General features: G+C 53.1%; 1 protein-coding gene across 1 annotated transcript in view; it reads left to right on the top strand.

The window, feature by feature from the left end:
* LOC137358969 (ephrin-B3-like) overlaps positions 1-20892 on the top strand; it is a gene marked incomplete at both ends in the record, with an annotated part of 84753 nt that extends 63861 nt beyond the window's left edge. The window contains 2 exons of the mRNA XM_068025135.1: positions 18665-18778; positions 20831-20892. Of these exons, the coding sequence (XP_067881236.1) occupies positions 18665-18778; positions 20831-20892 (176 nt within the window). The remainder of the gene's footprint in view (positions 1-18664; positions 18779-20830) is intronic.
* Positions 20893-22907: the final 2015 nt, after the last annotated feature.

The following is a 22907-nucleotide window of genomic DNA, read 5'->3' as shown; positions in this document are numbered from 1 at the left end:
CCCAGTCCCTGTTCCTACATTATTACATTGTCCCATGTCCCCCTGTTCCTGTTCCTGCATTATTACATTGTCCCACGTCCCCCCGTCTCTCTGTTCCTACATTATTACATTGTCCCACGTCCCCCAGTCCCTGTTCCTACATTATTACATTGTCCCATGTCCCCGTCTCCCTGTTCCTACATTATTACATTGTCCCACGTCCCCCAGTCCCTGTTCCTACATTATTACATTGTCCCACGTCCCCCCGTCTCTCTGTTCCTACATTATTACATTGTCCCACGTCCCCCAGTCCCTGTTCCTACATTATTACATTGTCCCATGTCCCCCTGTTCCTGTTCCTACATTATTACATTGTCCCACGTCCCCGTCTCCCTGTTCCTACATTATTACATTGTCCCACATCCCCGTCTCCCTGTTCCTGCATTATTACATTGTCCCACGTCCCCCTGTCCCTGTTCCTGCATTATTACATTGTCCCATGTCCCCGTCTCCCTGTTCCTACATTATTACATTGTCCCACGTCCCCCAGTCTCTGTTCCTACATTATTACATTGTCCCACGTCCCCCTGTCCCTGTTCCTGCATTATTACATTGTCCCACGTCCCCCAGTCTCTGTTCCTACATTATTACATTGTCCCACGTCCCCCAGTCTCTGTTCCTACATTATTACATTGTCCCACGTCCCCCAGTCCCTGTTCCTGCATTATTACATTGTCCCACGTCCCCCAGTCTCTGTTCCTACATTATTACATTGTCCCACGTCCCCCTGTCCCTGTTCCTGCATTATTACATTGTCCCACGTCCCCCAGTCTCTGTTCCTACATTATTACATTGTCCCACGTCCCCCAGTCTCTGTTCCTACATTATTACATTGTCCCACGTCCCCCAGTCTCTGTTCCTACATTATTACATTGTCCCACGTCCCCCTGTCCCTGTTCCTGCATTATTACATTGTCCCACGTCCCCCTGTCCCTGTTCCTGCATTATTACATTGTCCCACGTCCCCCAGTCTCTGTTCCTACATTATTACATTGTCCCACGTCCCCCAGTCTCTGTTCCTACATTATTACATTGTCCCACGTCCCCCAGTCTCTGTTCCTACATTATTACATTGTCCCACGTCCCCCAGTCCCTGTTCCTGCATTATTACATTGTCCCACATCCCCGTCTCCCTGTTCCTACATTATTACATTGTCCCACGTCCCCCTGTCCCTGTTCCTGCATTATTACATTGTCCCACGTCCCCCAGTCTCTGTTCCTACATTATTACATTGTCCCACGTCCCCCAGTCTCTGTTCCTACATTATTACATTGTCCCACGTCCCCCAGTCTCTGTTCCTACATTATTACATTGTCCCACGTCCCCCAGTCTCTGTTCCTACATTATTACATTGTCCCACGTCCCCCAGTCTCTGTTCCTACATTATTACATTGTCCCACGTCCCCCAGTCTCTGTTCCTACATTATTACATTGTCCCACGTCCCCCTGTCCCTGTTCCTGCATTATTACATTGTCCCACGTCCCCCAGTCTCTGTTCCTACATTATTACATTGTCCCACGTCCCCCAGTCCCTGTTCCTACATTATTACATTGTCCCACGTCCCCCAGTCCCTGTTCCTACATTATTACATTGTCCCACGTCCCCCAGTCTCTGTTCCTACATTATTACATTGTCCCACGTCCCCCAGTCTCTGTTCCTACATTATTACATTGTCCCACGTCCCCCAGTCTCTGTTCCTACATTATTACATTGTCCCACATCCCCGTCTCCCTGTTCCTACATTATTACATTGTCCCACGTCCCCCTGTCTCTGTTCCTACATTATTACATTGTCCCACGTCCCCCAGTCTCTGTTCCTACATTATTACATTGTCCCACGTCCCCGTCTCCCTGTTCCTACATTATTACATTGTCCCATGTCCCCCTGTCCCTGTTCCTACATTATTACATTGTCCCACGTCCCCCTGTCCCTGTTCCTACATTATTACATTGTCCCACGTCCCCCAGTCTCTGATCCTACATTATTACATTGTCCCACGTCCCCCTGTCCCTGTTCCTACATTATTACATTGTCCCACGTCCCCGTCTCCCTGTTCCTACATTATTACATTGTCCCACGTCCCCCTGTCTCTGTTCCTACATTATTACATTGTCCCACGTCCCCGTCTCCCTGTTCCTACATTATTACATTATCCCACGTCCCCCTGTCTCTGTTCCTACATTATTACATTGTCCCACGTCCCCCAGTCTCTGTTCCTACATTATTACATTATCCCACGTCCCCGTCTCCCTGTTCCTACATTATTACATTGTCCCACATCCCCCTGTCCCTGTTCCTACATTATTACATTGTCCCACGTCCCCGTCTCCCTGTTCCTGCATTATTACATTGTCCCATGTCCCCCAGTCTCTGTTCCTACATTATTACATTGTCCCACGTCCCCGTCTCCCTGTTCCTACATTATTACATTGTCCCACGTCCCCGTCTCCCTGTTCCTACATTATTACATTGTCCCACGTCCCCCAGTCTCTGTTCCTACATTATTACATTATCCCACGTCCCCGTCTCCCTGTTCCTACATTATTACATTGTCCCACATCCCCCTGTCCCTGTTCCTACATTATTACATTGTCCCACGTCCCCCCGTCTCTCTGTTCCTACATTATTACATTGTCCCACGTCCCCCCGTCTCTCTGTTCCTACATTATTACATTGTCCCACATCCCCGTCTCCCTGTTCCTACATTATTACATTGTCCCACGTCCCCCAGTCTCTGTTCCTACATTATTACATTATCCCACGTCCCCGTCTCCCTGTTCCTACATTATTACATTATCCCACGTCCCCCAGTCTCTGTTCCTACATTATTACATTGTCCCACGTCCCCCAGTCTCTGTTCCTACATTATTACATTATCCCACGTCCCCCTGTCCCTGTTCCTACATTATTACATTGTCCCACGTCCCCCCGTCTCTCTGTTCCTACATTATTACATTGTCCCACATCCCCGTCTCCCTGTTCCTACATTATTACATTGTCCCACATCCCCCTGTCCCTGTTCCTACATTATTACATTGTCCCACGTCCCCCCGTCTCTCTGTTCCTACATTATTACATTGTCCCACATCCCCGTCTCCCTGTTCCTACATTATTACATTGTCCCATGTCCCCCTGTTCCTGTTCCTGCATTATTACATTGTCCCACGTCCCCCAGTCCCTGTTCCTACATTATTACATTGTCCCACATCCCCGTCTCTCTGTTCCTACATTATTACATTGTCCCACATCCCCCTGTCCCTGTTCCTACATTATTACATTGTCCCACGTCCCCCCGTCTCTCTGTTCCTACATTATTACATTGTCCCACATCCCCGTCTCCCTGTTCCTACATTATTACATTGTCCCACATCCCCCTGTCCCTGTTCCTACATTATTACATTGTCCCACATCCCCCTGTCCCTGTTCCTACATTATTACATTGTCCCACGTCCCCCCGTCTCTCTGTTCCTACATTATTACATTGTCCCACATCCCCGTCTCCCTGTTCCTACATTATTACATTGTCCCACATCCCCCTGTCCCTGTTCCTACATTATTACATTGTCCCACATCCCCCTGTTCCTGTTCCTGCATTATTACATTGTCCCACGTCCCCCAGTCTCTGTTCCTACATTATTACATTGTCCCACATCCCCCTGTTCCTGTTCCTGCATTATTACATTGTCCCACATCCCCCTGTTCCTGTTCCTGCATTATTACATTGTCCCACGTCCCCCAGTCTCTGTTCCTACATTATTACATTGTCCCACATCCCCGTCTCTCTGTTCCTACATTATTACATTGTCCCACATCCCCCTGTCCCTGTTCCTACATTATTACATTGTCCCACATCCCCCTGTCCCTGTTCCTACATTATTACATTGTCCCACGTCCCCCCGTCTCTCTGTTCCTACATTATTACATTGTCCCACATCCCCGTCTCCCTGTTCCTACATTATTACATTGTCCCACATCCCCCTGTCCCTGTTCCTACATTATTACATTGTCCCACATCCCCCTGTTCCTGTTCCTACATTATTACATTGTCCCACGTCCCCCAGTCCCTGTTCCTACATTATTACATTGTCCCACGTCCCCCCGTCTCTCTGTTCCTACATTATTACATTGTCCCACATCCCCGTCTCCCTGTTCCTACATTATTACATTGTCCCATGTCCCCCTGTTCCTGTTCCTGCATTATTACATTGTCCCACGTCCCCCAGTCCCTGTTCCTACATTATTACATTATCCCACATCCCCGTCTCCCTGTTCCTACATTATTACATTGTCCCACATCCCCCTGTCCCTGTTCCTACATTATTACATTGTCCCACGTCCCCCCGTCTCTCTGTTCCTACATTATTACATTGTCCCACATCCCCGTCTCCCTGTTCCTACATTATTACATTGTCCCATGTCCCCCTGTTCCTGTTCCTGCATTATTACATTGTCCCACGTCCCCGTCTCCCTGTTCCTACATTATTACATTGTCCCATGTCCCCGTCTCCCTGTTCCTACATTATTACATTGTCCCACGTCCCCCAGTCCCTGTTCCTACATTATTACATTGTCCCACGTCCCCCCGTCTCTCTGTTCCTACATTATTACATTGTCCCACGTCCCCCAGTCCCTGTTCCTACATTATTACATTGTCCCACATCCCCGTCTCTCTGTTCCTACATTATTACATTGTCCCACATCCCCCTGTCCCTGTTCCTACATTATTACATTGTCCCATGTCCCCCTGTTCCTGTTCCTACATTATTACATTGTCCCACGTCCCCCAGTCCCTGTTCCTACATTATTACATTGTCCCACGTCCCCGTCTCCCTGTTCCTACACTTTTACATTGTCCCATATTCACAGGACGTCTCATCGAGGTTTGCAGCGACTGTTGGAGAGATCAGTCTGTGTGTACGGCAAGATTCAAAAATAAGGAACACCCCCTGGATAGACAGACCCCTCCCCCCCACCCCCACACCCAGACAGTCTGTGCCCCCCACCCCCACACCCAGACAGTCTGTGCCCCCCACCCCACACCCAGACAGTCTCTCCCCCACCCCCACACCCAGACAGTCTCTCCCCCACCCCCACACCCAGACAGTCTCTTCCCCCACCCCACACCCAGACAGTCTTTTCCCCCAACCCCCACACCCAGACAGTCTGTTCCCCCCCCACCCCACACCCAGACAGTCTTTTCCCCCAACCCCACACCCAGACAGTCTGTCCCCCCCACCCCCACACCCAGACAGTCTCTCCCCCACCCCCACACCCAGACAGTCTCTCCCCACCCCCACACCCAGACAGTCTCTCCCCACTCCACACCCAGACAGTCTGTCCCCCACCCCCACCCCACACCCAGATAGTCTCTCCCCCACCCCCACCCCCACACCCAGTCTGTCCCCCCACCCCCACACCCAGACAGTCTGTCCCCCCCACCCTACACCCAGACAGTCTCTCCCCTCCACACCCAGACAGTCTGTCCCCCACCCCCACCCCACACTCAGACAGTCTCTCCCCCACCCCCACCCCCACACCCAGTCTGTCCCCCCACCCCCACACCCAGACAGTCTGTCCCCCCCACCCTACACCCAGACAGTCTGTCCCCCACCCCCACATCCAGACAGTCTGTCCCCCCCACCCCACACCCAGACAGTCTGTCCCCCCACCCCCACACCCAGACAGTCTCTCCCCCACCCCCACACCCAGACAGTCTGTCCCCCCCCACCCCACACCCAGACAGTCTCTCCCCCACCCCCACACCCAGACAGTCTCTCCCCACCCCACACCCAGACAGTCTGTCCCCCACCCCCACCCCACACCCAGACAGTCTCTCCCCCACCCCCACACCCAGACAGTTTGTCCCCCCACCCTACACCCAGACAGTCTCTCCCCCACCCCCACACCCAGACAGTCTCTCCCCCACCCTACACCCAGACAGTCTCTCCCCACCCCACACCCAGACAGTCTGTCCCCCCCACCCTACACCCAGACAGTCTCTTCCCCCACCCCCACACCCAGACAGTCTCTCCCTCGACAGATACCCCCGTTCCCCGCCTGGATGGCCACACTGCCCCACCCACAACCCCTGGACAACATCCCCGGGGTAGACTACACTTCCCCACCCCAGGCACCCAGTATTCATTCTGCCCTTTGACCATTGAGTCAGCCTTGTGGCTTCACTTTGCGTCCTCCGCTCTGTTTCTCAGCTTTGTGACCGTCTCCTGTGATTGTAAACCCCCCTGTTGACACCTTCATTCAAAACGTCACCTTCAATAATCTTCTGATAAATTAAGTCTGTTCCCTCGAACAAGCTACTGTACTGGGTGAGGGAGGCGAGTTACAGCACTGTGAGGGAGGTAGGAGGAGGGAAATCTATAGAAAAGAGGGATCTGTAGGAGCCTGCAATGATGGGGCCTTTCCAGGGGAATGGAGGGCCTCCTGGGAGCCTCCAAAGGCTGTGCTGCGATATCACTCGAGCCTGAGGCTCTGTGAGCCCTCCCACTTTAGCAGGCCGGACTCCGTTTGCACAGGGAAGGACGCTGATGTTTGGTTTAGGGCCTTGTTGGAAGAGTGGAGAGCTGGGTGAATTAGCAATAATCCTCTTGTAGTGTAAATAATAGTTCACAGAGGGTTAGCAAAAGGATGAAGGGATTCAGTAGAGTGTTTTCCTCTTGCTAATTCCTCCTGACAACAAGACTAGCAGAATACCCAAAGCTAAGTTTCTATTCATTTATTGGCATTCATCAGAAGCCTTCTTTAGGCCTCAGTTTTTGCAGTATGGGGAGTTACCATTCTTTGCACAGTCTGCTGCACCATTACATTTCTAATCCACATTAAACCGAGGTTAGCACTCGCAGTTAAAGGGTGGTTAAATTAAAGGGCCATTGTTGTCAAACAATTTGCCAGAAATAGCAGGCTCTGAGATTCCCATGCTCTGGGTTCAGTGTTGGATTGAGGGGATGATTGGGTGCGTTACACAGAATTCACTGGTGTAAATGTGTCACCGGGTGTAGGACTGGAGTTAACTGAGCCAAGAGGAACCTACACAAAATCACAGAATCGTTACAGTGCAGAAGGAGGCCATTCGGCCCATCGTGTCCGTGCTGGCTCTCCGAAAGAGCAATTCACTCAGTCCCATTCCCCCGCCTTCTCCCCGTAACCCTGCACATTCTTCCTTTTCATATCCCAGTCTAATTCCCTTTTGAATGCTTCAATTGAACCTGCCTCCACCACGTTCTCAGGCAGCGCATTCCAGACATTAACCATTTGATGCGTGAAAAAGTTTTTCCTCATGTCACTTTTGCTTCTCTTTAAACCTGTGCCCTCTCGTTCTCGATCCTTTCATGAGTGGGAACAGCTTCTCCCGATCTACTCTGTCCATAAAGGCCTGTTCAGGTCAGGGGAAAAAAAACTGACCCAAACCCGACAGAACCACATCGGACCCGAGACCCTCCATTTTTTCCCGAACCCGACCTGACCACCAGAATGTTCACTTTACCAACCTTGCGACTCAAAATCTGCAGGAAGCTGCAGCATGAGTGTGATGACGTCAGAGAGATGGTCACTTGCTCACTGCGCAGAGTCAGAGTTTCCCTCCTTGACATCCCGGACTCCCAGCTCAGATAGGCTTTTCAACTTTTGACACTTACCAGCAGAGCAAAATGCAATACTTACTGTGTGTGTCCAAACTGGACCTGGGCCAACCTGGACCTGCCGCGACCTGGTCCCGGTCCAACCCAACCCGAGCCCGAAAGCCGGTCCTGGATGAGCGACCTGAACCCGACACATGTCAGGTCCTGTCGGGTTCGGGTCGGGTAGCAGGCCTTTATCTGTCCAGACCCCTCAGGATTTTGAATACCTCTATCAAATCACCTCTCAGCCTTCTCTTCTCCAAGGAAAACAGTCCTAACTTCTCCAATCTATCTTCATAACTGAAATTCCTCATCCCTGGAACCATTCCCATGAATCTTTTCTGTACTCTCTCCAATGCCCTCACATCTTTCCTCAAGTGCGGCGCCCAGAACTCCAGCAATACTCCAGCTGAGGCCGAACTAGGTCTTATACAAGTTCAACATAACTTCCTTGCTCTTGTACTCTCTGTCCCTATTAATAAAGCCTGGGACACTGTATGCTTCATCAGCCACTTCCTCAAGCTATCCTACCACCTTCAATGACTTATGCACATATACACCCAGGTCTCTCTGCTCCTGCATCCCCTTTCGAACTGTACACTTTATTTTATATTGTCTCTCCATGTTCTTCCTACCAAAATGAATCACTTCACATTTTTCTGCATTGAACTTCATCTACCACCTGTCCACCCATTCCACCAACCTGTCTATGTCCTTTTGAGGTTCTACAATATCCTCCTCACAGTTCACAATACTTCCAAGTTTCATATCATCTGCAAACTTTGAAATTGTGCCCTCTACACCAAGGTCTAGGTCATTAATATATATCAGGAAAAGCAAGGGTCCCAACACTGACCCCTGGGGAACTCCACTACAAAACTTACTCCAGCCCGCAAAACATCCATTAACCACTACCTTTTGTTTCCTGTCACACAACATATTCCCTGTCCGTCCTGCCACTGTCTCTTTTATATCATGAGCTATAAGTTTGCTCTGAAGGAGCTGTCAGGAGGCACCGGAATGACAGTCTTGAAGCAATCCACCCGGGATCCCACTCACTCTCCGGTGATCCCCTAAACCTTCCCGGGATCCCACTCACTCTCCGGTGATCCCCTAAACCTTCCCGGGATCCCACTCACTCTCCGGTGATCCCCTAAACCTTCCCGGGATCCCACTCGCTCTCCGGTGATCCCTTAAACCAGCAGAGGGAGGGAGGGAGTGTGGGGGGAGAGTGGAGGCAGGCAGCTAGAGAGATGGAGAAAGAGAGAGAGAGAGGGAGACAAACAGGGAGAGAGGGAGGGACAGAAAAGCAAATGAAGAGAGAAAGCTGGAGGCAGAGAGGGGTAAAGAAATGGAGACAGAAAAGTATACAGAGATAGAGAGAGAGAGCGAGGGGGGAGAGAGGGCACAGTAAAGCAGCCGAGCAGACTGCTGTCCCCTGTATACCTGCAACCCAGCTCAGTCTGAGCCTGGAGCTGATCTTCTGAGAGGTTCGTGAGCTGTGATCACCCACACACACAGAGAGGCAGCTTTCCACCCTCTGTATCGCAACACAATCGCCCATGTCATTGTCACAGTGACTCCCTCCTCCACCGCAAAGGCACACGCTCTGCACACACACACTGCACACACGCACACCCTGCGCGCACACACACACGCTCTGCACACACGCACTGCGCACACACACACACGCGCACACCCTGCGCGCGCACACACACGCACACACTACGCACACACACGCACACACTACGCACACACACGCACACACTACGCACACACACACACTGCACACACACACACTGCACACACACACACTGCACACACACACACACTGCACACACGCACACACTGCGCACACGCACACTGCACACTGCACACACACACTGCACACTGCACACACACACTGCACACACGCGCACACGCACACTGCACACTGCACACACACACTGCACACACACACACACTGCACACACACTGCACACACACACACACCCTGCGCGCGCGCACACCCTGCGCGCGCACGCACTCTGCACGCACACGCACACTGCACACACACACACGCACACACATACTGCACACGCACACACACACTGCACACGCACACACACACTGCACACACACACACACTGCACACACACTCTGCACGCACACGCACACACGCACACACGCACACACACTGCACACACGCACACGCACACACACTGCACGCACACACACTGCACGCGCACACACTGCACGCACACACACTGCACACACACACACACTCTGCACGCACACGCGCACACACACTGCACACACGCACACGCACACGCACACACACTGCACGCACACACACTGCACACACACACACTGCACACACACACTGCACGCACACGCACACACAGCACACACACACACACACACTGCACACACTGCACGCACACACACTGCGCACACACGCACTGCACACACATACACTACGCACACACTGCACACACGCACACACGCACACACAGCACACACACACACACTGCACGCACACACACTGCACGCACACACACTGCACGCACACACACTGCACACACACACACACACACACACACACACACACACTGCACGCACACACTGCACGCACACGCACACGCACTGCGCACACACACACGCACACTGCGCACACATGCACTGCACGCACACGCACACGCGCACACTGCACACGCGCACACGCACACACTGCACACGCACACACTGCACACACACTGCGCACACACACACAGACACACACACACACACCCTGCGCGCGCACACCCACTGCGCACACCCACTGCGCACACCCACTGCGCACACCCACTGCGCACACCCACTGCGCACACACACTGCGCACACACACTGCGCACACACACTGCGCACACACACTGCGCACACACACACATGCACACCCTGCGCATGCACTCTCACACACACACACACACACTGCACACACGCACGCCCTGCACGCGCACACACTGCACACACTGCACACACACACACACACACACACACACACACAGACACACACAGACACACGTGTTGCACGCGCACACCCGCATGCACCCTGCACGCACATGCCCCGCACATACATGCACTGCTGCTCACACCACCTTCCTTCCAGTCAGATTTCAGCTCGCTGTTTGTACACAACTATATCACATTCTGCTCCGGTGAATACTGATGGGGTGAGTGAGGGGCTGGTCTGCATTTTAAGGGTGGGAGTGATGCCGAAGCCCCCCTCCCATCCGCACTGTCACATCACCGAGCTAGTAAATGAATGAACAGCCAATTCTGTCTGTGATGGGGAGAAAGAGGATGGAGAGAGGGGGAGAATTGGATGTTAGGAAAGGTTAATCAGCAGCTGCCGAGGCTATAAACAGCAGCACCCAGAAGTCAAGAGTTTTAAAATAAAAAGTCTTTTAAATGTATCTGGTTGCCACTTGAGAGGGTCAGGAGTTGGTGATGTATGTGCAGTGGAAAAGTTACACTTTGTGTATAATTTAACAGCCCTGACACACTGTTCAAGCAATTATTTCAGGAAATCAATCAATGTGGTTAGAACAGATGAAATATTAATGGAAAAATCAAGCAGGGAATCCCCAGTTATTACTGCAGCAGAGGTAAAAATGCAATAAAACTGTCCCTTTCGTTTAATTTCATTCTCTGCCTGAATCTCAGGGCCACTCACTCACTCAGCAAACAGGAGGAAGGGGCTCTGGAGGGGCCGAGCCTCGTTCCCCACCCCTCCAAGGGGCCCCCGCTCACCCTCCTCGCCAGCCCTGGGTGAGCAGGTGTTGGTGGCCGGGCTGGTGGACTGCAGGAGTCATCGCAACTGGGATTTGCACACGCACTCACACACGCACTCACACACGCAATCACACACGCACTCACACACGCACTCACACACGCACTCACACACGCACTCACACACGCACTCACACACGCACTCACACACGCACTCACACACGCACTCACTCACGCACACACGCACTCTCACGCACGCACACATGCACTCACGCATGCACACACACACACGCACTCTCACACACGCACTCACACACGCACTAACACACGCACTAACACACGCACTTACTCACACACGCACTTACTCACACACGCACTTACTCACACACGCACTTACTCACACACGCACGCCCACACACACGCACTCCCTCACACGCACTCCCTCACACGCACTCCCTCACACGCACTCCCTCACACGCACTCCCTCACACGCACTCCCTCACACGCACTCCCTCACACGCACTCCCTCACACGCACTCACTCACTCACGCACTCACTCACACGCACTCACTCACTCACACGCACTCACTCACTCACACGCACTCACTCACTCACACGCACTCACTCACTCACACGCACTCTCACACACGCACTCTCACACACGCACTCTCACACACGCACTCACGCACGCACTCACTCACGCACTCACGCACTCACGCACGCACTCACGCACGCACTCACGCACTCACGCACGCACTCACGCACGCACTCACGCACGCACTCACGCACGCACGCACTCACGCACGCACTCACACCCTCACGCACACACACTCTCGCACTCACGCACTCACGCACTCACACACTCACACACGCACTCACGCACTCACGCACACACACGCACTCACGCACTCTCACACTCACACGCACACACACACACTCACGCACACACACTCTCACACTCTCACACACACTCGCGCACTCACACGCACAAACGCACACGCGCGCACTCACAGACGGACACACACACACACACACTCACGCACACACACACACACACACACACACTCACGCACACACACACACACACACGCACGCCCTCACACACGCACGCCCTCACACACGCACGCCCTCACACACGCACGCCCTCACGCACTCCCTCGCACACGCGCTCGCACACACGCACACACACACGCACGCACACACGCACGCACACACTCGCACTCGCACTCCCTCACGCACTCCCTCACGCACTCCCTCACGCACTCACACACGCACTCGCACTCACGCACTCGCACTCACGCACACCCACTCTCGCACTCACCCCCGCACTCACCCCCGCACTCACCCCCGCACTCACCCCCGCACTCACCCCCGCACTCACCCCCGCACTCACCCCCGCACTCACCCCCGCACTCACCCCCGCACTCTCACACGCACTCGCACTCACGCACTCGCACTCACGCACTCGCACTCACGCACTCGCACTCACGCACTCGCACTCACGCACTCGCACTCACGCACTCGCACTCTCACACTCTCGCACTCACGCACTCACTCTCACACTCTCACACTCTCGCACTCTCACACTCTCACACTCTCGCACTCTCGCACTCTCGCACTCTCACACTCACGCACTCTCACACTCGCGCACAGGCACACGCGCACTCTCACGCGCACTCTCACACGCGCACTCTCACACGCGCACTCTCACACGCGCACTCTCACACGCGCACTCTCACACGCGCACTCTCACACGCGCACTCTCACACGCGCACTCTCACACGCGCACTCACACGCAGACGCACGCACTCACGCGCACGCACATACACCCTCACGCTCACACCCTCACGCGCACGCACGCGCTCACACCCACACGCGCTCACACCCACACGCGCTCACACCCACACGCGCTCACACCCACACGCGCTCACACCCACACGCGCTCACACCCTCACGCGCTCACACACTCACGCGCGCACACACACACTCACGCGCGCACACACACACTCACGCGCACACACACACTCACGCGCACACACACACTCACGCGCACACACACACTCACGCGCACACACACACTCACGCGCACTCAGGCACTCACGCGCACTCAGGCACTCTCACACATGCACTCGCACACAAACATAGTAAAACATGCACAAACAGGACAAGGACAAAAAGCACGCATGGCCACCGTAAGACACACATGTGCTGTAAAATGCATGCGTGCACATTGCAAACACAAGCGCACACTCACCGTAAAACACACATGCGCACAACATAAAACATGCACGCAAACAAACACACTGCAAGCACATGCACATACATAGTCACTGTAAAAGCATGCAGGCACACTGTGAACAGACGTGCACCATATGCACATGCGTGTGCACCACAAACAGACGCACACCGCGAATAGGTGCACCCACAACGTAAAACACACGCAGAATCATACTTGGCAGCAGGTGAGAAGCAGTTTATCCTGGAATGGGAGGAGATCAGTCTGACAGTTCATGGTAACACCCTGATTGCTGTCGGACTGTATCAGTGAACTCAATACAAACAGTTCCACTCCACAGCCCTGGAATTCTCTCCCTGCCTAGTGAACAGGTGCTAATAATAATCACAAAAGCTAATGCAATGTTGCCCTTTATCTCAAGCAAGCTGGAATACAAGGGGAGGAAATGATGCTTCAGTCTCTGGTCAGACTCCATCTGCAGTAACTGTGTTCAGTTCTGGGCTGCACACCCCAGGAAGGTGATATTGGCCTTGGAGGGGGTGCAGTGTAGATTCACCAGAATGATACCGGGGCTAAAAGGGTTGTAATGCAGGAAGCACAGCAGGCAGTTTGCACACAGCAAGATCCCATAAACAGCTAGAGACAATGACTGGATCATCTGCTTTTCAGTGATGTTGCTGTACGGACAAATAATGAGACCAGGCAGAATAGTCTCCACCTGAGAGGGCAGACGGGGCCTCAGTTAAACACCTCATCTGAAAGACAGCACCTCCGACAGTGCAGCACTCCCTCAGTACTGACCCTCCGACAGTGCAGCACTCCCTCAGTACTGACCCTCCGACAGTGCAGCACTCCCTCAGTACTGACCCTCCGACAGTGCAGCACTCCCTCAGTACTGACCCTCCGACAGTGTGGCACTCCCTCAGTACTGACCCTCCGACAGTGTGGCACTCCCTCAGTACTGACCCTCCGACAGTGTGGCACTCCCTCGGTACTGACCCTCCGACAGTGTGGCACTCCCTCGGTACTGACCCTCCGACAGTGCGGCACTCCCTCGGTACTGACCCTCCGACAGTGCAGCACTCCCTCAATACTGACCCTCCGACAGTGCAGCACTCCCTCAATACTGACCCTCCGACAGTGCAGCACTCCCTCAGTACTGACCCTCTGACAGTGCAGCACTCCCTCAGTACTGACCCTCTGACAGTGCAGCACTCCCTCAGTACTGACCCTCTGACAGTGCAGCACTCCCTCAGTACTGACCCTCTGACAGTGCAGCACTCCCTCAGGACTGACCCTGCGACAGTGCAGCGCTCCCTCAATACTGACCCTCTGACAGTGCAGCACTCCCTCAATACTGACCCTCCGACAGTGCAGCACTCCCTCAATACTGACCCTCCGACAGTGCAGCACTCCCTCAGTACTGACCCTGCGACAGTGCAGCACTCCCTCAGTACTGACACTCCGACAGTGCAGCATTCGCTCAGTACTGACCCTGCGACTGTGCAGCGCTCCCTCAGTACTGACCCTCCGACAGTGCAGCACTCCCTCAGTACTGACCCTCCGACAGTGCAGCACTCCCTCAGTACTGACCCTCCGACAGTGCAGCACTCCCTCAGTACTGACTCTCCGACAGTGCAGCACTCCCTCAGTACTGAGCCTCTGACAGTGCAGCGCTCCCTCAGTACTGAACCTCTGACAGTGCAGCGCTCCCTCAGTACTGACCCTCCGACAGTGCAGCACTCCTTCAGTACTGACCCTCCGACAGTGCAGCACTCCCTCAGTACTGACCCTCCGACAGTGCAGCACTCCCTCAGTACTGACCCTCCGACAGTGCAGCACTCCCTCAGTACTGACCCTCCGACAGGGCAGCACTCCCTCAGTACTGACCCTCCGACAGTGCAGCACTCCCTCAGTACTGACCCTCCGACAGTGCAGCACTCCCTCAATACTGACCCTCCGACAGTGCGGCACTCCCTCAGTACTGACCCTCCGACAGTGCGGCACTCCCTCAGTACTGACCCTCCGACAGTGTGGCACTCCCTCGGTACTGACCCTCCGACAGTGTGGCACTCCCTCGGTACTGACCCTCCGACAGTGCGGCACTCCCTCAGTACTGACCCTCCGACTGTGCGGCACTCCCTCAGTACTGACCCTCTGACAGTGCAGCACTCCCTCAGTACTGACCCTGCGACAGTGCAGCGCTCCCTCAATACTGACCCTCTGACAGTGCAGCACTCCCTCAATACTGACCCTCCGACAGTGCAGCACTCCCTCAATACTGACCCTCCGACAGTGCAGCACTCCCTCAGTACTGACCCTCCGACAGTGCAGCACTCCCTCAGTACTGACCCTGCGCCAGTGCAGCACTCCCTCAGTACTGACCCTCCGACAGTGCAGCATTCGCTCAGTACTGACCCTGCGACTGTGCAGCGCTCCCTCAGTACTGACCCTCCGACAGTGCAGCACTCCCTCAGTACTGACCCTCCGACAGTGTGGCACTCCCTCAGTACTGACCCTCCGACAGTGCAGCACTCCCTCAGTACTGACCCTCCGACAGTGCAGCGTTCCCTCAGTACTGACCCTCCGACAGTGCGGCGCTCCCTCAGTACTGACCCTCCGACAGTGCAGCGTTCCCTCAGTACTGACCCTCCGACAGTGCAGCGCTCCCTCAGTACTGACCCTCCGACAGTGCAGCACTCCCTCAGTACTGACCCTCCGACGGTGTGGCACTCCCTCAGTACTGACCCTCCGACAGTGCAGCACTCCCTCAGTACTGAGCCTCTGACAGTGCAGCGCTCCCTCAGTACTGACCCTCCGACAGTGCGGCGCTCCCTCAGTACTGACCCTCCGACAGTGCAGCGCTCCCTCAGTACTGACCCTCCGACAGTGCGGCGCTCCCTCAGTACTGACCCTCCGACAGTGCAGCGCTCCCTCAGTACTGACCCTGCGACAGTGGGACTCAAACCCATGATCTCCTGATTCAGTGGAGAGACAGTCCTGGAAGGGGAATCTAGTTGATGAAATGTTCCTGGAGATGTTAACTGCCCCTGAGCTAATGTGAGTGAAGTTGTCACTCGGACAAATTGCAAGGTCACTGTTGTGAATAAATTCTACCTGTCACAGAGGACAATGAAATGACACATTGAATAAATATACATCAATCAGCATCACTACAGGACGATCTGCTATTCCCTCACACTCCCCAGTAAACAGATGCCTCGTCGTCAGAGCAATTGGATTCCAGCTTCTTCCTCGACGGAATGTTCTCAACCGGAATATTTCCATCCGGGCACTCGCTGCCAGGAACAGCAAGAACTGACAAATCCCCAATTTCTTTCTCACTACTCCTGAAAGTACGGATTGTTGAGAGCAATCTGAGTTCTAATTACATCGAGTCTACAACACAGAAACAGGCCATTCGGCCCATCTGCTCCGTGCTGGTGTTTCTGTTCCACACGAGCCTCCTCCCACCCTTTTCATCTCCCCCTGTCACCAGCCCCTTTCTCCCGTGTGTGTTTATCCAGCTTCCCCTTAAATGTATCTATACAATTCACCTCAACCACTCCCTGTGGGAGTGAGTTCCACATTCTCACCACTCTCTGAATTCCCGATTGGATTTATTAGTGACTGTCTGTCTTATATTGATGGCCCCAAGTTCTGGTCTCACCCGTTAATGGGAAAACCTTCTCTATGTCTGCCCTATCAAACCCCTTCATAATTTTACAGACCTCTATCAGGTCACCCCTCAGGATTCTCTCTTCCAGAGAAAGGAGCCCCAGACTGTTCAGTCTTTCCTGACTGATCTCAATCGGCGATTAGTTCGGGGGCTAGTGTTGGCCTCAGTGTCGGAAGAGGGGACAAGGAGGAGGATTCCTGATCACTGCTGGGATCATTGACTTTAAAATTCTCATCCTTGTTTTCAAATCCCTCCATGGCACTCGCTCCCTCCCTATCTCTGTAACCTCCTCCAGCCCCTACAACCCTCCCTATCTCTGTAACCTCCTCCAGCCCCCTACAACCCTCCCTATCTCTGTAACCTCCTCCAGCCCCTACAACCCTCCCTATCTCTGTAACCTCCTCCAGCCCCTACAACCCTCCCTATCTCTGTAACCTCCTCCAGCCCCTACAACCCTCCCTATCTCTGTAACCTCCTCCAGCCCCTACAACCCTCCCTATCTCTGTAACCTCCTCCAGCCCCTACAACCCTCCCTATCTCTGTAACCTCCTCCAGCCCCTACAACCCTCCCTATCTCTGTAATCTCCTCCAGCCCCTACAACCCTCCCTATGTCTGTAACCTCCTCCAGCCCCTACAACCCTCCCTATCTCTGTAACCTCCTCCAGCCCCTACAACCATCCCTATCTCTGTAACCTCCTCCAGCCCCTACAATTCTCCCTATCTCTGTAACCTCCTCCAGCCCCTACAACCCTCCCTATCTCTGGAACCTCCTCCAGCCCTTACAACCCTCCCTATCTCTGTAACCTCCTCCAGCCCCTACAACCCTCCCTATCTCTGTAACCTCCTCCAGCCCCACAACCCTCTGAGATCTCGGCACTCCTCCAATTCCGCCTCTTGCACATCCCCCGATTTCTATCACTCCACCATTGGCGGCCGTGCCTTCAGCTGCCTGGGCCTTAAGCTCTGGAATTCCCTCCCTAAACCCTCTCCATCTCTCTCTCCTCCTTTAAAGATGCTCATTAATTCTGACCTTTTTGACCAAGTTTTTGGTCGACTGACCTAATATCTCCTTATGTGGCTCGGTGTTAATTATTGTCTGATTTACGCTCCTGTGAAGCACCTTGGGATGTTTTACAATGTTTAGGGGGCTATACAAATGTGAGTTGTTGTTGTGATGAGATGGTCCCATGCTGAGCAATTGGTCCAGTGTTCAATAGACTTGCACACTCCTGTTTGTCCTCCTGGTCCTGACCCTTCCTAACACCCCGAAACACACACTAACTGTCTGAGAATTGATGGAGACACTCCTGTTTCATCCTTAGATCCGAACACCCCACTGCAGCCCAAGGGACCAAACAACAAGCAAGACCAGCTGCCATCCAGTGAAAAGCCCAGCTTAGACCCCCACGTAAAAGTGGACAAGGAAAATTCATCAGGTACAAAAAGCCTCCTCGAACACGGGAATACTGGTCTGGCCTTCAACACCCAATAGCGTTCCATCTCTTCATAAAGATTCTTTAAACTAAAATTGGAGCAAAGCAGTTCTGTTCTTTATAAAACACTGGTTAGACCTCAGCTGGAGAATCGTGTCCAATTCAGGGCACCGCAATTTAGAAATGATTTCAGGACCTTGGAGAGGGGATTTACTGGAATGGTCCCAGGAATGAGAGACTTCAGTTAATGTGGAGAGACTGGAGAAGCTGGGATTGTTCTCCTTCAGAGAAGGGAAGGCTAAGGGGAGATATAATAGAGGTGTTCAAAATCAGGAAAGTTTTTGGCAGAGTAAATGAGGAGAAAATGTTTCCAGTGGCAGGAGGCTCGGTAACTAGGGGCTGGAGGAGATTAAAGGCAAAATACTGTGATTGCTGGAAATCTGAAATCAAAACAGAAAATGCTAGAAATACTCCACAGGTCTGGCAGCATCTGTGGGAGGGGATTAAATGTGTGGGTAGAGTCAGTGATGGGGAGAGTGGACAGGGGCTGTGGGAGGGGATTAAATGTGTGGGTAGAGTCAGTGATGGGGAGAGTGGACAGGGGCTGTGGGAGGGGATTAAATGTGTGGATAGAGTCAGTGGTGGGGGAGAGTGGACATGGGCTGTGGGAGGGGATTAAATGTGTGGATAGAGTCAGTGATGGGGAGAGTGGACAGGGGCTGTGGGAGGGGATTAAATGTGTGCGTAGAGTCAGTGATGGGGAGAGTGGACAGGGGCTGTGGGAGGGGATTAAATGTGTGGGTAGAGTCAGTGATGGGGGAGAGTGGACATGGGCTGTGGGAGGGGATTAAATGTGTGGATAGAGTCAGTGATGGGAGAGTGGACAGGGGCTGTGGGAGGGGATTAAATGTGTGGATAGAGTCAGTGATGGGGAGAGTGGACAGGGGCTGTGGGAGGGGATTAAATGTGTGGGTAGAGTCAGTGATAGGGGAGAGTGGACATGGGCTGTGGGAGGGGATTAAATGTGTGGATAGAGTCAGTGATGGGGAGAGTGGACAGGGGCTGTGGGAGGGGATTAAATGTGTGGATAGAGTCAGTGATGGGGAGAGTGGACAGGGGCTGTGGGAGGGGATTAAATGTGTGGGTAGAGTCAGTGATGGGGAGAGTGGACATGGGCTGTGGGAGGGGATTAAATGTGTGGGTAGAGTCAGTGATGGGGGAGAGTGGACATGGGCTGTGGGAGGGGATTAAATGTGTGGGCAGAGTCAGTGATGGGGAGAGTGGACATGGGCTGTGGGAGGGGATTAAATGTGTGGCTAGAGTCAGTGATGGGGAGAGTGGACAGGGGCTGTGGGAGGGGATTAAATGTGTGGGTAGAGTCAGTGATGGGGAGAGTGGACATGGGCTGTGGGAGGGGATTAAATGTGTGGGCAGAGTCAGTGATGGGGAGAGTGGACATGGGCTGTGGGAGGGGATTAAATGTGTGGGTAGAGTCAGTGATGGGGAGAGTGGACATGGGCTGTGGGAGGGGATTAAATGTGTGGGTAGAGTCAGTGATGGGGAGAGTGGACATGGGCTGTGGGAGGGGATTAAGTGTGTGGGCGTTTTGTATTGGAAAGGGGAGGATGTTTGAGAATAGGTTTTATTTTGCTTTCATTGGAATGATGATCTGTTCATGATCACAGTGCTGTTTTTGGGATCTTGCTGTGCACAGATTGGTTGCTCTGTTTCCTACATTACAACAGTACCTACACTTCAGAAAGTACTTCATTGTCTTGAGGTTGTGCCAGGCACTATAGAAATGCAAGGCTTTCCTTTAAGCCTGGTGAATATTGGAATCGAATGAAATCCGTGTCAGAGTGTGCAGTTACACCAAGCCCTGTCATCATGTGCTCTACTAGATCTGAGACTTTATCGCTGTCAAAGGTTTGCAGCTCGTTCTCTTTCCCCAGTCCCTCATCATAACCACCGAGAGAGATTCTAGGTGAAGGCTGCAGGTGTAATTCAGCCCTGTTTCCTGTACTCTTCTCAAACTCCATGCTATTTGTTTGGTAGTTTGCGAGACTCTGTATGTTGAGGAGTTGATGATTGGAGACCGATCCTCAGTCCCAGGCGAGGTATTGGGATAAAGATGGGGTTCAGTGACAGTAGTGATCCCCACGTAACCCCGTACAGCACCTTGATTCCCCAGCGTGATGACACAGACTGATCGAAGGTCTCGCAGGCAACTACATTTCCGGAAAAGAGCAAGATTTTGTCACAAGGGTTTCTGCCTCAATGTGTAATATATCAACACAAAATGAGAGTGTGTTGAAGAGCATCTATCCACTCTCTATCTCCTTCCCTCTCATTGTTCTCTTTCTCCTTCTCTTTCTCTCTCCTCATTTCTCTATCCCCTTCCCTCTCTCTCCCTGTTTTGCTATCTACTTCCCGCTCTTTTCCTGTTTCTCTATCTCCTTCCCTCTCTCTATCCCCTGCTATTGCTTTCTCCCCTCCCACTAACACCTGCTCATGTATGTCATTGCTGTTTGTGGGATCTTGCTGTGTTTGAATTGGCTGCCATGTTTCTTGCATTGTAACAGTGACTCTACTTTAACAGTACTTGATTGGTGCTTTGCTGTCTGAGGATGCGACACTCCCCTTCCCCACTCCCCTTCCCCACTCCCCTTCGCCTCCCCCCTCACCTTCGCCTCCCCCCTCACCTTCGCCTCCCCCCTCACCTTCGCCTCCCCCCTCACCTTCCCCTCCCCCCTCACCTTCCCCTCCCTCACCTTCCCCTCTCCCCTTTCCTCCCTCCCCTTCTCCCCCACCACCTCCCCTTCGCCTCCCCCCTCCACCTCCCCTTCCCCCCCTCCCCTTCCCCCTTCCCCGCCTTCCCCTCCCTCCGCTTCCCCTCTCCCCTTTCCTCCCTCCCCTTCCCCTCTCCCCCACCACCTCCCCTTCCTCCCTCCCCTTCCCCTCTCCCCCACCACCTCCCCTTCCTCCCTCCCCTTCCCCCCCTTCCTTTCCCCTCCTCCTTTCCCCTCTCCCCCACTACCCCCACTACAATCTCTGGTTAGGGCAGTTGCCCACCTCAGGCTCAGCATGAGATTATTACCCTGACCCCCCCACCCCCCCCCCCCACCCCAAACCCGGGTTAAAGAGGGTGCAAAATAGCCCCAGATTCTGAACCCCAGTTCTATACATGGTGGAAACAGGGCGTGTGCGTCAGTGTGTCTGTCGGTGAGAGTGTGTGTCTGGGTCTTTCTGTGTCAGTGAGAGAGAGAGAGACTGTGTGTGTGTAAGAGTTTACGAGTGTGTTTGTATCTGTCAGTTTGTGTGTTTGTGTGCGTGGGCGTTTGTGTTAGTCTCTCTGTTGGGGTGTGAGTGTGTGTCTGTGTCAGTGTGTGCGTGAGTCTGAGAGTGTGTCTGTGCAAGTGTGTTTCTGTATGTGTGTTAGCGAGTGTGTCTGTGTGTGTGTCAGTGCGTGTGTGTGTCTGTCAGTGTGTATATATATATATGGGTGTGTTAGCGAGTGAGTGTGAGTGTGTGCCTGTGTGAGTGGGTTAGCGAGTGTGTCTGTGCGAGTGTGTCTGTGCGAGTGTGTCTGTGCGAGTGTGTTAGCGAGTGTGTCTGTGCGAGTGTGTCTGTGTGAGTGTGTTAGCGAGTGTGTCTGTGTGTCATGAGGAAAAGGTAACACAAAAAGTGTGACAAAAACATGAGAACACGATAGCAGTTGGCACAGCCTTTATCAGTAAAAATGTTAATATATTATAATACAAAGAGAATGAATTTCTATCAACACCTTTGACCATCTCAGGACGTCCCGAAGTATTTTTACAGCCAATGAGATCCGTTTTGAAATGTAGTCACTGTTGTAATGTAGGAATTGCAGCAGCCAATTTGCACACAGTGAGTACAGACAGATGAATAAAGTTGTAGAAAGTCGGGCTCTCTCTGTTCTCTGATCAACTGCCTTCAAGGGGAAACGTCCTGCTGTGAATTTTTAGCAAAGTCTATCATTACATTTTTTTGGATGTGTTGTGATGGAGCTGGAGGCTGTTCTGTTGTACTGTAGCTGGAAATAGAAGTTAAGTGTTTGGTGAGGTGTCACTGGAGTGTCGTTATAACTCAGCAGAGAGGCTGTCGTCCT

This window comes from Heterodontus francisci, unplaced genomic scaffold (assembly GCF_036365525.1).
Source record: "Heterodontus francisci isolate sHetFra1 unplaced genomic scaffold, sHetFra1.hap1 HAP1_SCAFFOLD_1083, whole genome shotgun sequence".
Taxonomy (NCBI): Eukaryota; Metazoa; Chordata; class Chondrichthyes; order Heterodontiformes; family Heterodontidae; genus Heterodontus; species Heterodontus francisci.
The sequence above is the reverse complement of the archived record's forward strand: the minus strand, read 5'-3'. Positions and strand labels throughout refer to the sequence as shown.